Source organism: Diceros bicornis, chromosome 18 (genome assembly GCF_020826845.1).
Source record: "Diceros bicornis minor isolate mBicDic1 chromosome 18, mDicBic1.mat.cur, whole genome shotgun sequence".
In the NCBI taxonomy this organism is placed as follows: domain Eukaryota; kingdom Metazoa; phylum Chordata; class Mammalia; order Perissodactyla; family Rhinocerotidae; genus Diceros; species Diceros bicornis.
In genome coordinates, this window is record NC_080757.1 from 10,312,672 (window position 1) to 10,329,844 (window position 17,173).

The 17,173-nt window shown below is 55.9% G+C and overlaps 1 protein-coding gene across 1 annotated transcript; it reads left to right on the plus strand.

Annotated features, from left to right (window-relative positions):
- Positions 1-5,587: 5,587 nt before the first annotated feature.
- On the plus strand, positions 5,588-17,151 carry ALOX12B (arachidonate 12-lipoxygenase, 12R type). Its single transcript, XM_058559274.1, has 15 exons — positions 5,588-5,734; positions 6,857-7,061; positions 10,016-10,097; positions 10,208-10,294; positions 10,413-10,535; positions 10,895-10,998; positions 11,344-11,516; positions 11,733-11,876; positions 13,030-13,233; positions 13,474-13,560; positions 13,884-14,053; positions 14,325-14,446; positions 16,309-16,409; positions 16,619-16,789; positions 16,972-17,151. Exons 1-15 carry the CDS (start codon positions 5,588-5,590, stop codon positions 17,149-17,151), a joined length of 2,100 nt encoding a protein of 699 aa, XP_058415257.1.
- Positions 17,152-17,173: the final 22 nt, after the last annotated feature.

The window sequence follows — 17,173 nt, forward strand, 5'->3', positions numbered from 1 at the left end:
CAAACCCTGGTCACAGCCTGTTTCTGGCCACAGTCACAGTGTCTTTGGGGCTGGAGAGGAGGGAGGGGCAGACAGTCCTTGACTATGCCGAGAGTCAGATTTTCACTTCCTGCATCTGTGATAATGGGAGAAGAGGATCCCCATGCCATTGTGCACGAAGAAGTGTGTTGGGGATATCTTACCCACAGATTCCAATCTAAAAATTTAGCCAAAATCACCAGATTTTTTTCATTTTAGAACAAATTCAAAGGACTAAGAAATACCCAGGGGCGCCCCCGTGTGGCCAGAAGGACTGTGGCAGAGGCTGGATGTGCCAGCCCCTTAGACTTGGGCTTTGGCTTAGAACAGCAGGACCAGGACAGGCTGGAGTGATGTCAGCGCATTCTCAGGCAGCCTGTCCCTCCAAGAGGACGAACAATCCTTGGCCTGCACCGAAGTTAGCATTAGAAGGCATGCTCATCCTAAAAATGCCCCCAAGCTGGAGAGGGAGGATCACTGGAATCTGGTTTCCCAGAAAGCCAGCTTGGAGGGAGATTTATTGGAGAGACACACCTGGCAGCCTGTAGGATTCTGCCTGGGCTCTGGGCACCTCTGGGGACAGGACGAGGGGAAGGGGCTCATGTAATGCTCGAACCCTGTCAGATGGGGCCTGCACTCTGGACCCCTCTATGCTTTTCGGTCAGTCTGGAAGGCGACTGGTATAGTGGAAAGCAAGCCAGCCCTTTTCCTCAGCTGGACTTGAGCAAGTCCCTCAGCCTTGGTGGCCCAAATCTGTCAGATAGATAGAACGGATGAGAAGACCTGGAAAGTCCCTTCCAGCACTGACATTCTAGAATCTGCTTGCCTCATGGCTCCTGTCTCCCTAGACGGGTTTCGAGACGTGGTGGAAGCAGCTGTGAGTCCCCTGGCACCATCCCTACTTCCACTGACTTACTGGGAGACAGACAACAAACACATAAATGAACACAGGAACAGATAAAGCCTTTCAGATGCTTGCTAGTGCAGTTGGGAGATGAAACCAGACAGTGTGTTAGCGTGACCGGGGGTGAGGAGGTGAAACCCTAGGTCTAGTGGTCAGGGAAGGCCACTCTGAGGAGGTGACAGTTGAGTTGTGACCTGGATGAGAAGAACAAAACACTTGGAATAGCTTGGGGGGAAGGTGTTACAGACCAGAGGCGGCGCAAGCGCAAGGGCCTTGAAGGGTGTGGGTTCGAGGAGCATAGAGAAGGCCAGAGTGGCTGGAATAAGGTAACCGAGGGGTGGACAGAAGCTGGATCATGCACGGTCCTGTAGGCCACACTAATCCTTGGATTTGATTCTAAGGGCAACTTTGTTTTAACCTCTGGCAAGTTTTAAACAGAGGAGAGACCCAATTTGACTTTTTTCTCTCTGTCCTAGGGGGTGGGGCCCAGGGGTTGCTCTTTGCCTTGCAGGGCTTCAGGTGGAGTGGGGCGGGAAAGGGGAATGCCCCAGCAGTGAGCACTCGGCTTCCTGTGTGGGTGGCCCATTTTGAGCCAACCCAGCAAGCTTCCCAGGGGCCTCCTCTGCTCTCCAGGCCCACCCCGGGTCCAGGAGAACCAGTTCTTCAGCCCAATGAGCACCTACCCAGAGTCACATATCCACGTTTTGGTTGGAACTGGGGAGTGCCGCATCTACATGCCAATGCCCAATGCCATGCATGTCCCCAGGCACGTTCATATCCCCACCATCCCATTTCCATCTCTGTTTCCCTCAGGAACCTAATTCCCACTCTAGACCTGAGCCGTAATCAAACTCAGAGCCACCACTCCTGCTTTGTTTGGGACAGAGGGATTGCCTGGGAGACCTATTGATAGTGCGTTATGATTTGAGGAGGCAGCTTTTGGGGGATGGAGGTAGATCCCTACCATTTGTGGTGACACCCAAACTCTTCTACACCTTCCCCAAAGACCCCTCCCACCCTACCCTCCAGGCCGCCTGTGTGCCCCTGCCTCCTCCCCACCCCCTCACAGCGTAACCTTTCTGCTGGATGAGAAGGTTAAGGCTGGACCTTTTCCCCCCACTGCACTAGGACCCTGAATCCCAGAGGGGCCTGGAGGTGCAGTTTCCCGACCCCCTGAGCCTCAATTCCCACTCCACACCACTCTGCTCCTCACCAAACCTTAGTGACCCCCTGGGGGCACAGTCTCAAGGGAAGGGGAGTGGCTAGAAGGCAATAAACTGGGATAATTTGCATGGAATTGACATCTTAAGAGGTGAATTTGCATCATCAGGCTCCTAGCAACCCCCAAGAGTCATCAGAGTGGCTGAGCGGAGCCCAGGAGGGAGAGCCTGACAAACTTGACAGTTCTTGTCCTCATCTGGGGACAGGACTGTGCCCAGGCGGGTGAGACAGCCCTGCCGGTCACCCAGAGCACAGGCATAACTTTCATCCCAGCCTTCTTTCCAATCCTCTCTATCCCCTTAACCCATTTCCCTCCCCTACATCACTCCCTGCCCCTCACCCTTACCCCAACCTAGCTCTCCTCTCTGAATTTTCACCCTAATTCCAACCTCATTGTTGATTCAGTTCCCAACCCTGTACTCATCCTCATTAACCATCAAACCATTAAGAATCCTGTTTCGAGAGTCTCCCAGGTACCAGATACCATTCTAGGAGGTGGGGAGAAAATCAAACCAGATTACAGACAGTCTAATCTAGTGGGGAAGATGGACATCAATCAAAGACATTCGCTACAGTGCTGTGAGAGCCATTAATAGTTAAATTTGGCCTTCCTTGATGAAGCAATAATCAAGCTAAGATCAGAAGGAAGAGGAAACGTTAACCAGGTCCAAGAGGTAGAGAGGGAATAGAGTATGCAAAGGCCCTGTGGTTGGAAGGAGCTGACCTCATTTCTTTCATGTCTTTACTCAAAAGTCCTTTTCTTAAAGAGCTAGTCCCTGGCCACTCTCTGAAGTTTGCTCCCCTGTATTTTATATTATCCTTCCCTGCTTTCTTTTTTCCCTTCAGCACTTATCACTATTTAACATATTTAATTTACTTGGTTGTTAGGTAATATGGTCTGTTTCCCCCACTAGAATGTAGGCTTCAGAGGGAGAGCAGGGATTTGCTTTGGTTACATTGTATTCTTAGGGCCTGACAATGCCCAGCTCTGTTAGTGTCTGCTGCTGATGAATGAAAGGCACCCAGTCCCAGACAGAAGAGAGCCAAGGGGGACGTGGGGGCCCAGGGGGCGGGGGGTGAGACCTACGAGGAAGCCACAGGGGCCACGTGAGGGGAGGAGGTCATTATTCCAAAGGCAAGGGGGAGCCACTGCTAGGCTTGATCTGGGGTTGGAGGGGGTCAGGGGTGTTAGGAACAGATCTGGGCCTTAAAAAGGTAATTCACTCCCGGGGCCGGCCCGGTGGCGCAAGCGGTTAAGTGCGCGCGCTCCGCTGCGGCGGCCCGGGGTTCGCTGGCCCGGATCCCGGGCGCGCACCGACCCACTGCTTGGTAAGCCATGCTGTGGCGGCGTCCCATATAAAGTGGAGGAAGATAGGCACCGATGTTAGCCCAGGGCCGTCTTCCTCAGCAAAAAAGGAGGAGGATTGGCGGATGTTAGCTCAGGGCTGATCTCCTCACAAAAAAAAAAAAAAAAAAAAGGTAATTCACTCCCTAACTCCAACCACATCCCTATCTCTATGCTCGACTCGAGTTGCAATCTCATCCCCATCCCTCACCCAATACTGAGCCTACCGGAACCTTCTCTCCATCTCAGAATCCCAGCCTCCTTTGGCCCTAACTTGGCCCGGGGAACTGTGTGCCCTTCCCTCAGTGGTGACTGAGGGTGCCACCAGGGGCTGGTGCTTCCTGGTTGGCGAGAGCTGCTCCTGGGAGACAGAAGGAAAGAGGGCAGGTCCGGGAAATGGGCACAGGAACAGGGCTCTCTCCTCACTCTCCCTCGGTCCCAAACGCTGCTGAGAGTAGAACTCCCACTCTCTCCTAACCTAATCTTAGTCCCAACACCTCCCTCAGCTCAACTCTATCCCAGGGCCTGATCCCACCTTTCCTCAGGGCTCTGGCTTCTGTGATTCATCAGAAACTCACCCTCAATCCCACCCGCCCCACCCTAGTTTTATTTTCTTCAGAGCACTTGATATCCAAAACTATAGCAAACAAATTCTTGTTTGCTGTTTCTTGTCCTGTGTGTATTTTATTTCTTCTTTGTATCCGCAGTGCCTGGAGCACTGTGTGTACTCCATAAACATCTGAATGAATGAAGGCATGAATGACTTGGTTCACAAGAAACCCAATTCCTTTGAAGTCCAATCCTGATTCCAACTCTCTTCCCAGCTTTATTCTGTTTTTCTTTCTTTTGTTTTTTTGTGGGGGGTGAGGGCGTGTACTTGATAAAATTGAGGGATAACATGGATATAGTAAAATGCATCAAGTGCCCAATATACCACCCAGATCGAGATACAGAACATTTCTAGCTCCCTACGTGGCTCCCCCTTGCAGGTGTTCAGTCTGCACCCCCATTCCAGAGCACTCACTAGTCTGACTTTTATAAGAATTGTTTAGTTTTGCCTGTTCTAGAGCTTCGTGTCAATGGAATGATAGAACATGTGCTTTATTTCTGTCTGGTTTCTTTCACTCAGTATAATCTTTGTGAGATTCATCCACGTTGCAGTCCATTTTTTTTTAATTGCTGGGTAGAATTCTATGTTATGATTATACCACAAATTATATATCCATTCTTCAGCTTACTTCTTGTGCCCCAAATTTCACTCCAACTGTCTTCTCCTTTTGTATTCAATCCCAGTCCCTCCTCAGATGATCCCGGCCCTGCAGGAAGCGACAGACACCCACGCTCACATCTCCGATCACCTCTTCCTGGAACCTCTCTGCACCCTGGGGTCCCCGAGCTCCCGCTTCAGCACCCTTCCTATCATGGGCTCTGGGCCGTGGGGCAGAAGGATGGGCAGCCTTCCCACTGTGGCCACTGCCTGCCCCACCTCCCAGGGAGGAATGGCTGGGTAGCAGGCCAGTTGGACAGCTTGTGCTGTGCCCCCTCCCCTAACCCCCAACCTACCAGGGGCCCCAGAACCAATGCAGCCCATGGCCCTGCTTAGCAGGGGTGCCCAGCGCTGCAGCCAATGGAGGCAGACAGAAGGAAGAAGCTTATTAGGCTGATAGAGATCTGGGGGCCCCGCCTGGCCCCTCCCCCACCTTCCCTGGGGCCCTGGCTCAGGCTAGACTGGCTCCCCCACCCTGAAGTCTCCTTCATTCAAAGCATCTTCCACCCGCCCTCTCAGAGACAGGCCCAGCTCTCTGCCCCATCTGTTCCTCCCTGCCAGATCCCAGAGGGCTCGCACCCTAGTCGCCTGCTCACTCGACAGGAGCACAGCCCCGCCCCAGCCTGCCCAGTTCCTATCCTGCCCATTGCCCATCCAGGGCAGCAGCTTCTCCAGGCTCTGGGCTGCCAGTGGGCCTCACCTCTCCACCACGGGAGGCTAGCCTTTTCCACTCCTCTCTGTGTCTGGCTTCCCCCGCCTGGCTTGGGCCCTGTGTGCCCACCCCCCCAGTGTCTGTGATTGAGCCCCCCGCTCTGCCTCCTGAAGAGCAGCCATGGCCACTTACAAAGTCAAGGTGGCTACTGGTACTGACCTCTTGTCAGGAACGACGGACTCCATCTCTCTGACCATCGTGGGGACCCAAGGAGAGAGCCATAAGCAGCTGCTGAACCACTTTGGGAGAGACTTTGCCACAGGAGCGGTGAGTGTGTGTGCATGTGTGTGTGTGTATGTGTGAGTGTGTATGTGTGTCTGTGTCTGGGGAGCACAGGGAGGGATGGAGCTGTGCAGGGGAGAGAGCCAGGGAGCCAGAGCTTGGCCAGGAGAGGTTGGGGAGCTTCGGGAGAGGTCTGAAAGCAGTGGGGCTCCAAGGGTGGCTGGAGATGCCCCTCACCCCAGACCTGGCTCCCAACCTTCTCCTACTTCCCTGGCGGCTGGGCCATCCTTCTTCGTCCCTGTCTCTCACCTCTTATCCCTTCCTGGTCACTCCTCATTTCCTTCCCTTCCTTTGTCTCACTTCTCTCTCTCTGCCCATCATCCCTCTCCCTCTCTCTCATCACTCACCCCACAGCCCTCATCTCTCAACCCTCTCTCCCTTTATCTCTCTTCTTTCTCATCCCTTTCCCATTTCCTCTCTCCCCCTCTCCCTCATCCCTCTCTCTCTCATTCTCACTCACGCTTCCTAAGTTAAGTTGCTTCATAACTGGCTTAAATTCACATTGGATTCTCTGTGACTTGAAATGGCATCTGACCAGCCTGTCCAGTGGGGACCTGCCTGCTCCTTGACGGAAAGCACCCTTTGCTAGGCTTTCAACCCTCGGACCTGATTCTGAGTCAGGTCCAGCCACCTGCTGTTATGTGACCTTAATAGGTCACTCTATCTATGTGGCCATTTCTGAATAGCCACATCTTCATTGATAAGTGGGAGAAAAAGGGACTGCATGGACCACCTCTGCCCACTTTACGACTGCAGGAGGCTTGGGAGGCCCTGGACCCCATGGGACCCCTTTGTACACCAGCCCCTGGGGGTCTGCATGGCTCCTGCAGCCTCAGGTGATTGGGGAGGGGGTGGGAGGATGGGAGCCGAGGACCTGGGAATGGAGAAGGGAGTGCCTGGGGTCCTGCCCAGCCCTGGGCAGATGGGCCCAGCAGGAGACAGTCAGGTGGGAGGGGTGGGAGGAGAGCCCAAGGATCAGGTCACTCCTTCTAGGGAGGTGAGCATCTCCCAGCATGAGCACGACCTGGGTGAGGGGCCAGACCAGTGGGAGGCCCGAGGAGCCAGGATCGAGCCATGCCTGCTTAGCTGGCCCTTTGCCCTTCCCAGGTGGACCAGTACACTGTCCAGTGCCAGCAGGACCTGGGGGAGCTCATCATCATCCGTCTGCACAAGGAGCGCTACTCCTTCTTTCCCAAGAAGTCCTGGTACTGCAACTACGTGCAGATCTGTGCACCCAATGGCCACACCTACCACTTCCCCGCCTACCAGTGGATGGATGGCTACGAGACCCTGGCGCTCCGTGAGGCTACAGGCAAGACCTCACCACACCATCCCATGTCATTAGGCCCCTTGCTCCAGCCTGGCCACCCCAGCCTGGCCATTCCAGGCTCCCAACAAGCCAACCAGGTGCCAGCCCCACAGGGACTCCCAAAAATGCCTGCCACTCTCACTCATTACTCTCAGTCACTGCTGCCGTGCCGGGCCCAGCTCTGGGCTGCACCCTGGAGGAACGGAGATGAACGAGGCCCAGGGCTACCCTTAGGATCTCAGGATCCCAGGCTCTAGCTGAAGATAAGAGTGCTCTCCATCACCTCTCCAGTCCTCCCCTCAACTCTCACAGGGTGCCCAGCCGCTCTAAAAAGACCCCTTGCTACTCTGAGTACAGGTCTCAGGACGCTGATAGGATGCCCTATTTATGCCAAATAGCATGTCCTGCTGCTCTAAAAAGACTCCCTGTTACTCCAGCAGGGCTCTGTTACTACAATAGATGACTTAGTACTCTAATAGGATGCCCCATTATTCCAACTGCTGCCTGATTGTTTCATAAGAAGCCTGGTTAGTTGAATAGTTCTCCGTGGTGCTGTAACAGGAGGGCTTGTACCTTATTATCATGGCCTGGTCTTCTTTTTTTTTTTTAAGATTTTGTTTTTAATAATCTGAAATTTATTTTGGTTTGAGGTGTTTTTGTGTGTGTGTGTGTGTGTGAGGAAGATGGGCCCTGAGCTAACATCCATTGCCAATCCTCTTCTTTTTGCTGAGGAAGATTGGCTCTGAGCTAACATCCGTGCCCATCTTCCTCTCTTTTGTACATGGGACACCGCCACAGCATGGCCTGATGAGCGGTGTGTGGGTCCGCACCTGGGGTTCGAACCTGCAAACCCCAGGCAACTGAAGCAGCGTGCGCGAACTTAACCACTATGCCACAGGACCGGTCCTAAGGCCTGGTTTTCTAAATGAGCATTTTTTAGACTGATGAGACATTCTATTGCTCCAAAGGACTCCTTATTACTCCAATAGGACACTTATTTCTCTAATAGGACTCACTTCTACTGCAAAATGCCCCCTTAATCCAGCAAGGCTCCACAGCACTCTAGCAGGAGGTCCTGTTACTCCTACAGACTGCCGGGGATTTCCTTGGTGGCTGCTCAAGGCTGCCCAGCTGTTTTCCTGGTCGCTTCCTGCTCCCATGGAAGAGGGACAGGACCTGAGTGCCTCCTTGTGTCTACCCCTGCCAGAGTCTTTGTCTAGTGGGCTTGGGTTGGCTTCCTAATATGTGGCTGCTGTAGGGGGACTGCAGGCCTGCCCACTTTTGGCCTCCCTCAAGGTGGATGGGAGGGGAGGGCAGAGCTGAGTGGATCCAGGGGCCTGGAGCCCCATCCTCCTTGCAGCCTACTACCCCTCTTCCATCTCTCATTTCCCTGTGGTGAGAGCCTTTCCCTGGGAGCGGGGGAATGGGGCCTGAGCTGGGGAAAGGGGAGGCAGAGGCAGAGGGAGGTAGGCCTGGGAGAGGGTGGAGAGGCCAAGGGGAGGGTCTCACTGGGGATGTGGAGTAGCTTCCCACAGTGATGGGACTGAATGGCATGGAAGCAGGGCACAGGCAGGGTGATGCTGTGTAGCCAGGAAGGAATGGGGTGGGGTGGGGCAGCTGCCACGCAACACCAGGGCAGGGACACTTGAGTCACTTTCTGGGCCCTGGAAGGAATGAGGCTCCCACCCTGGGGATGAAGCCAAGCTGGGTCTCCGGGTTGCACAACTCCAGGGGGCACTGTTCGTCCAGAATACAATGTGAGCTAAGGCAGATGGAGGAGGGGGAGGGTGGCGAAGGGGGCCTTGAGGGAAAATGACGGGGCTGCAGCGATAGGCACATGCCAGCTGGGGACTACCAGCCAAGACGCTGGAGAAAGACAGGCCTAGATTTGGACCTCAGCTCCACCACCTACCAGCTGGACATCTGGGTTCACTTCCGAAGTCTTCTAAGCCTCAGTGTCCTCATCTGTAAAATGGGGCTAACAGAACCTACTTAGTAGAGTTGATGTGAGAATCCAATGACATAACCTCTAAAAGGAGTTTTAAAAAGGCTTAACAACTGTTGGTGGCTGTTAGCAGGTGATGGGTGAGTGGTCAGAAGCAGAATGCCTTGGTTCAAATCCCAGCTCACTGTTTTCTCTCTATGTAATATTGACTATTTTCTCCTTGTAAAATGAGCACGATGATATTGTCCCTTAGCTGAAACTGTTGGGGCCAGAGGTATTTTGAAATTCAGATATGATTTAGAAGATATATGTGTGTATATATATATATATATGCACACATGTATATGTATGAAATATGTTTGTATATATCTATATATCTTCTATATATACAGACACACCATATATTATGTGATATATCTGCTAATCAAATATACTAATATTTCTGCAGCAAAAACTATGAATAGTTACACAAAATGTGTTACATAGAGACTATCTAGAGCATCAGGTAAATTTAGAGCAGGTTTTGCCAACCAGGGAATTTGTGCCTAACTTGTGAATAAAACAAACCAACCTGCTTTCTATAGCCTGATGGATTTTGGAATTTGGAGACCAGGTTGTGGGCCTATAGTAATAGTCACCTGCCTTGTAAGGTTGTTCTTGTGCTGAGTAATTATTAATATAAGTAAAGTGTTTAGAAAGTGCCCAGTACTTAGTAAGCGCCAAAGAACTGCTACTAACGTCTCAGTGGGTCTAGAAGAGGGACTTGCCGGCAGCAGCAGAGCCCAGCTTGAGGGGTAGAGCCAGGGGGAGGAGGGAGGTACCTGATCCTTCCGTCTGAGTGTTTGGGAGAAGACATAAGCTCCGTCTCTCAGAGTAAGCCTTTCCCATCTTTGGCTGTGGGCCCCCCAGAGCCCACCTGAGAGGCAGAAGCTGAATTCTGATCCCTGAAGTGGGCAAGGGCAGGCAGGAGCCAGGGGTCAGACTTTGAGCATCCTCTTTGGTCTCCCTACAGGAAAGACAAGAGCGGACGACAGGCTCCCCATCCTCCTGGAGCACCGACAGGAGGAGATCAGAGCCAAGCAGGACTTCTACCAGTGAGGGTGGCGCAGCAGGGGCTGTGGGAGGTGGGGGGCCAGTAGTGCCCCCTCTGGCCCTGGGATAGTGCATGGGCCTCAGGGCCCACCGTCTTGGCTTCTCTTTGCAGCTGGAGGGTCTTTGTTCCCGGCCTGCCCAACTATGTGCATATCCCCAGTTACCGCCCTCCTGTCCGAAGAAACCCCAACCGGCCTGAGTAAGGACCTGAGCCTGCCCTAGGGCCCCTCCGATAGCTGACCGCTGGGATCTGCCCCTTCCCCAGCTGCTGGACCCCACCCAGGTGCCTGGCCTCAGCTGTGCATTCCTTCCCACAGATGGAATGGCTATATCCCAGGATTCCCGATTCTCATCAACATTAAGGCCACCAAGTTCCTGAACTTGAATCTCCGCTACTCCTTCATCAAGACGGCCTCCTTCTTTCTCCGCCTGGGGCCCACGTTAGTGTGTGCGAGTGAGGGCGGTGAGGGCTCCTGTAAAGACTGTTCTTCTCCCCCTGCTCCGTGCCCGCCTCCACCACAGCCCCAGAGGTTGGAATGGCCGGGAAGGCAGAGGGAGCTGAAAGGACAGGCCAGAGGACCTGAGAGGTGACATTCAGAGACCTGGACATACAAAGACCTTGAGCTATGGGCCTTGGGAGACCCTGAGACCCAGAGATCCAGAGCTCCAGAAATGCAGACTTTGAGACTCAGAGACCCCGAGATCTAGAGACCTAAGTGGGGTGGGGCAGCTCTGCCGCCGTCCCAGCGGGCACTTGGCACCTGTCTGACGGCCTCCCCCCTCGAATCCCATCTCCTAGGGCACTCGGGTTCAAACTCCGCGGTCTGGTGGACTGCAAACGGTCGTGGAAGAGACTGAAGGACATTAAGAAAATTTTCCCGGCCAACAAGTCTGTCGTCTCCGGTATGGGGCGGGGCATCCCGAATCGAACACGGGGGAGCCGGGCGAACTCTGGCGGGAGGAACTCGAGGCGCCTTCGAGAGGCAGGACCCCCACGTCGCGGCAGCGGGATGGGACAGGCGGAACGAACCTCAGGCAGGAATCTCGAGTCGTGAGAGGCGCGCCCTCTGGCGGCTTATTGGGAAACGTCGCCCTAGGCTCCGGCGGCTAGAGGCTGGGGGCTTCGTTTTCCTCCCCCAGTCTTCTCTGCTGTCCGCTGTCTTCCTCTGTCCCGGGCCACAGCTCCATGCCTCTCTGTCCCTGAGGGGGATCGGGTCGCGTCCTGATGCCTCCGCGCCGTCCCCCCAGAGTACGTGGCCGAGCACTGGGCAGAGGACAGCTTCTTTGGGTACCAGTACCTCAATGGCGTCAACCCAGGCCTACTCCGCCGCTGCGCGCGGATCCCAGATAAGTTCCCTGTCACAGAAGACATGGTGGCCCCGTTCCTGGGCGAGGGAACGTGCCTGCAAGCAGAGCTGGAGGTGAGGCCCGCTCTGGTGGAGACCCCCACAGCCTCCCTGCCTCGCTTTCTCCGGGGCCTCCCCGTCTCTCCCCACTTCGGTCGCCCGCAGAGTCCTACCCCGACCCGCATCCCCCAGTCGGGTCCTGGCCAAGCCCTGCACCTGGGGGCCCAAGGCGTGGGTCACGGGTGCCCTATGTTGATACCTACCTGCCCGCCCATCATGGCTCCCCTCCAGAAGGGGAACATTTACCTGGCAGACTACCGCATCTTGGAGGGCATCCCCACTGTTGAGCTCAACGGCCTGAAGCAGCACCACTGCGCCCCGCTCTGCCTGCTGCACTTCGGCCCGGAAGGGAACATGATGCCCATCGCCATCCAGGTGCCTGGGGTGCAGGCCTGGGGCCACTGTATGAGCGTGTTGCCAGTGTGTCAGGCTCTGTGTGTGCATGAATGTGTATGTGCACTTATGTGAGTGTGTGTGCTTGTTATGCCCCTCTCCGTGTGACTGTATGGTCCGTGGGTCAGCCTCTGTGTGTGTGTGTGCATGAGAACCTTATGTACCTGGGTGTGCACTTATTTGTGCGAATTTGTGCCTGTTAGTGTGCACACCTGTGTGTAAGCACGTGTGTCCACGTGAGTGTATGTCCCTGTGTGTGCATCTGAGAATACACCTATGTTTATGTACGTCCCTATCTGTGTGTGTGGCTAGTGGTGGCCCTGTGTGGAAGCCTTGGGCTGAGTCCCTGTGTGTCCCTACATGTGCGCCTCTGTGTGCGCCTCTGTGTGCTTGTATGCCCGGTCATGGACTTGGGTCCCTGCAGGTGCACTCGTGGGTGTGCTGTGTGTATATGCACAGAGGTGACCAGACAGGACTGTACTTTGGTATCGCAAGCTTGTCTCTTTGACTCCATTCACCCACCCACTTGATAAACCAATGCCCATTGTGGGCCAGGCCTCTGCTGGAAACACTGAGCTAATCAGACTTAGCTGCTGCCTTGAGAGTCCGGTCTGGCAGGAAAGGGAACTGTGGTGCTCCATTCCCAGAGGTCTCCACCAGGGTCATGTCCAAATTAGAAAAAGGCACCCCTCTGAGGGGGATCAGTCAAGCCCTGATGCTCCTAGCTCATTAGTGGAACACTGTAGGCTAGATTTCAGTGATCCCCCAGCCCCCCTGCCCCGGGGGCGCTGGGAACCCTCATGCAGTGCACAACCTGCACAGCTGAAAGTGGTGGCTGGGGCTTGAGATAAGGAGGGCTTCTCAGAGGAGGCAGCTTGTGAGCTGGTTCATGAAGAATGAGTGAGAACTGCCAAGGAGAGAAAGAGTTAGGGGGAAGGTACTACAGGCAGAGGAAACAGCAAGAGCAAATGTGGAGGGAGGAAAGGCCCTGATGTGCTCAGGGGACCAGAGGGATTGGAGTGTAGGGGGTGGAGCTTTTACGTCCTCAGACTCCCCTCTGCTTTCCTCCTGCAGTGAGGGCCCTTGTGTGTGTGTCTCTGCCCTCACCTAACCCTCCCTCCTGACGCACTCCCAGCTCAGCCAGACCCCCGGGCCCGATTGCCCCATCTTCCTGCCCAGCGACTCCGAGTGGGACTGGCTGTTGGCTAAGACATGGGTGCGCTATGCCGAGTTCTACTCCCACGAGGCCATCGCCCACCTGCTGGAGACCCACCTCATCGCTGAGGCCTTCTGCCTGGCCATGCTGAGGCAGCTACCCATGTGTCACCCCCTCTACAAGGTATGGGCCTGGGCGAAGCGGCCTCTAGGAGGCATTACTGCCCTCACTCGGCCTCAGAAAGCCACCTGGCTCGCTTGGCCGTCAGAGGGAGTCCAGCTAGACTTGGGGAGGCAACTGGGACCCACAAGAGAGGAGTTGAGATGGGTGGTGAAGGGGTTTGATGTTGCAGAAATGGGGGTGCTGAGGTTCTTTGGGGGTAACTTAATCTTCTCTCATTGTCCTCCTTGCTTTCTCCTACAGCTCCTTGTCCCCCACACCCGATACACCGTCCAGATCAACAGCATCGGGCGGGCCCTCCTCCTGAATGAGGGGGGACTCTCGGCCAGAGTAAGACTTCTGTCCCCACCTCCACCAAGATATTTGCTTTTCTTCTGGCCTTTGCAGTTAGACTAAAAGCAGAACTTCGCACTTGCCTTCAGATAGTGAGGGGGCGTGGAGGGAGGGGGCCGGTTAAAGTGGGTGCTGTGTCTATGAGGGTGCAGAGGCAGGGGCTGGGTGTGCTGGCCTGGAATGTGATAATTCCTGGAGTGGGGCAGCCTGTGTGGGGGCTGGAGGGGCCCTCACTAGACTGTGGTGAGGTGGGTGTGATCCTCAGAAGGGGGGACTTGCAGGGACCTCTCCAGCTCCAGGGTCTGCCTCCTCCCTCACAGGCCATGTCCCTGGGCCTGGAGGGCTTTGCTGAGGTGATGGTGCGGGCTCTGTCAGAGACCACCTACGACAGCCTCTACCTCCCCAACGACTTTGTGGAGCGTGGGGTTCAGGACCTGCCGGGATATTATTACCGCGACGACTGCTTGGCAGTGTGGGACGCTCTGGAGAGGTGAGGTCAGGGCAGCAGTGGGTGGCACTTGGGGTGGACACCCTGGGATGTTGGAGGGGGTATGGGGAGCTTTTAAGGACCTGAGCTTAGGTCTGGTGCCATCTTCTGACCTTACCAAGCCACCCTCGCCACCTCTGCCCCCAGGGCTTGCTCACCCACAGGCCTGGGGCAGCTCTGGGGCAGCCAAGGCCAGGGCATCCTGGGGGAGGTGGGAGAAGCATGGTTGGGGAGGGCAGGGGGGATCCAAAGTGAGGCCCTGTCCCCCGGTCAGGTACGTGACAGAGATCATCACCTACTATTACCCATGTGATGCAGCTGTGGAGGGTGACCCGGAACTGCAGTCCTGGGTGCAGGAGATATTCAAGGAGTGCCTACTAGGGCGTGAGAGCTCAGGTATGGGCCTGGGCCCCCAGCAGGGCCCTGGGGCTGTGGGGAGGGCCCTCTGGGGCTGGGCCCGGAGCATGTCTTGTTGGGGACTGAAAGAGGCCAAATCACTGGCCTAGGACTTTGATAGGGCCCTGCCCTGGCCCCTGGAGCAGTGGCATCTCGGAGAGGTTGGGGAAGAAAGCATGGCTGGCCATTGGTCCCTCTCTGAGCTCAGGTGCTACGGGTCATCTCTGTAGAGACCTGGAGGGGTCCCAGTCCCCCATCCCAGAAACAACCTTTGTGGACTGAGAAGTGAGGCATGAGCTCAAAGAGGAAAGGGCAGAGCGTCCTGGAGGCTGGGGAGCTGGTGGGGATCTGGCCGGCTCCAGGAGAGGGTGGGAGAGCATCCTGAGGTCATGCCACGTGGGCACCCACTCAACAAATATTTAGTGAGCGTCTATGATGTGACAAATGCTGTGCTGGTTACTGAGGAGGCAAAAGGGAACAAGACAGGTGACGGTGCTGCCCTCAAGTTCACAGTCTGGGGGGTGGTCTGCTTAAGTAAATAGCGGGACTGGTGTAGTTTGCGGTTGCATAGGAGCCCAGGGGAGGCACCTAACCCAGCTTGGGGAGGGGTGGTAGGTAGAGAGTGGGGTGGGTAGCAGAGGGTAAGGTCTAGCTGAGATCCAACATCGTGGCTAACATCTAGCTAAGGTCTGCAGGATGGGGAGGTCAGCTGTGAGGTGACAGAGGTGGGGCTGGAGAGTTCTGGGCGGGAGCAGCAAGTGGAAAAGCCCAAAGCCAGAGCAAGCAGAGTGACTTCTGGGAGCTGCTTACAGGTCCCTGCAACTGGTGTTGCGAGTGGGAGTTGGGCAGGCTCCCAGCAGGGCTCAGGCTGCAGCCATGAGCAGGGCCCGGGTTGCACAGCCTGGGTAGGGAGTTTGGAATTACCCCGAGCACCAGAGGGAGCCATCGAGGGGTTTGCAAGGAGCTCAGATTCATAGGTTAGAATATTAGGCTGCAATGGCGGTCAGCAGACAGTTTGGGAGGCTGCTGTGGTGTCCAGGAGGGAGGTGACAGGGACCTGACTAGGGTGGGAGCTGTGGGGATGCAGAGAATTCCAGAGCCAGTGGGGATATAGAAATGACAGGACTTGGTGACTGGTTTGGGTTTGGCAGTGGGGGTTAGGTAGGGGGGGCGGCCAAGGGTGACTGCCAGGTTTTAGGCTTTTGCAGCTGGGTGGATGGTGTGTGTCCTTCCTTGAGCTGGAAGCCGGGACGGAGGAGCAGTTTTGAGAGGAAGATGATGGGTCTGGTTTGAATGTGTCGGGCTTTTGAAACTTGGGGTCACCATGGCAACCAGGGCTGGCCACTCATTTGGGACAACAGGAAAGAGAAGCCAGCAGCTTGGTTAGTTGTAGGACAGGGAGCCAGGCTACTGAGAAATCCACCTGGAATGAGCAGAGTCTGGAAAGAAGTGTGTGTGTTTTGGGGGGTGTGGATGGGGGACTGTGCTGAGTCAGGGGAGGAAAGCCAGGATTCTTCTGAAGACTCCCCCCCCCCCCCCCCGAGGCCTGGGACCAGAGAGGCACCCCTAAGAGAGCTGGAGCAGAGATCTGAGGGCCCCGCCTCAGGCAGGCCCCTGGAGCAGCCCTGGAGGACATCTGGCCAAGGCCAGTTGAGGCCCCCTCCCCAAGGCTTGTTGTGATCTGGACTAGGGGAGATGGGGTTGTGGCCACAGGAGAGCCAAGCAGGCAGGATGAGGGCACGATGTGGTAGCTGGGAGTGTGGGCAGGACAAGGTGAGCCGGCTTGGTCGCACCCTCTGCCTGCCAGCCAGGACCAGGGCAGGACTGACGCTGCCTGCCTGTGCCCCCCGCTCCCCCTCCAGGTTTCCCCAGGTGCTTGCGAACGGTGCCTGAGCTGATCCGATATGTCACCATTGTCATCTACACCTGCTCTGCCAAGCACGCAGCTGTCAACACAGGGCAGGTACCTGTGCTCAGCAGCCCCTGCCCCAGACTCCGGCCCAGACCTAACCTTAGTCTCAGCCCCAACCTCAAACCCAACCTCAGCCATAATCCCTAGCCCAGCCCCGACCTGTCTCAACCTGAGTCCCAGCTTCAATTTCAGCCTCAATTTAAGCCCAAGAGTCCCGGGGTGCTCTCTGACCCAGAATCCCTCCTCTACCTCACCTCCAGCTGGAGTTCACCGCCTGGATGCCTAATTTCCCACCATCCATGCGGAACCCACCGATGCAGGCCAAGGGGCTGACCACTCTGGAGACCTTCATGGACACGTTGCCGGATGTGAAGACCACGTGCATCACCCTGTTGGTGCTCTGGACGCTAAGCCGGGAGCCCGACGACAAGGTGCCCTGGGGCCTCGGGGTGCAGGTGGGGGTAGGGGAACTCTGAGCATAGGAAGAGGGCTGGGGGGCCAAAGACAGGAGAGGGGGTGTCGAGGGCGGGAGGCAGGGAGAGAGAGGCTGCTGAAGGGGCAAGGCGGAGGAGTGAGGCCGCTCCGTCCCAGCTGCCCGGTTCTGTGCTCGCAGCGGCCCCTGGGCCACTTCCCCGATATCCACTTCGTGGAGGATGCCCCACGGAGGAGCATGGAGACCCTCCGCCAGCGCCTGGCCCAGATCTCGCACAACATCCGCCAGCGCAACAAAGGCCTCCCCATCCCCTACTACTACCTGGACCCCGTGCTGATCGAGAACAGCATTTCTATCTAGGACGGTCCTCCCCGCCTTGCCT

Excerpts from the sequence above, each read along its gene's own strand:
- ALOX12B (XM_058559274.1), top strand. The coding sequence starts at position 5,588 with ATGGCCACTTACAAAGTCAAGGTGGCTACTGGTACTGACCTCTTGTCA. Across the intron at positions 10,536-10,894 it reads TTTCTCCGCCTGGGGCCCAC|GGCACTCGGGTTCAAACTCC; the intron begins GTTAGTGTGTGC and ends CCCATCTCCTAG. Across the intron at positions 11,877-13,029 it reads TGATGCCCATCGCCATCCAG|CTCAGCCAGACCCCCGGGCC; the intron begins GTGCCTGGGGTG and ends ACGCACTCCCAG.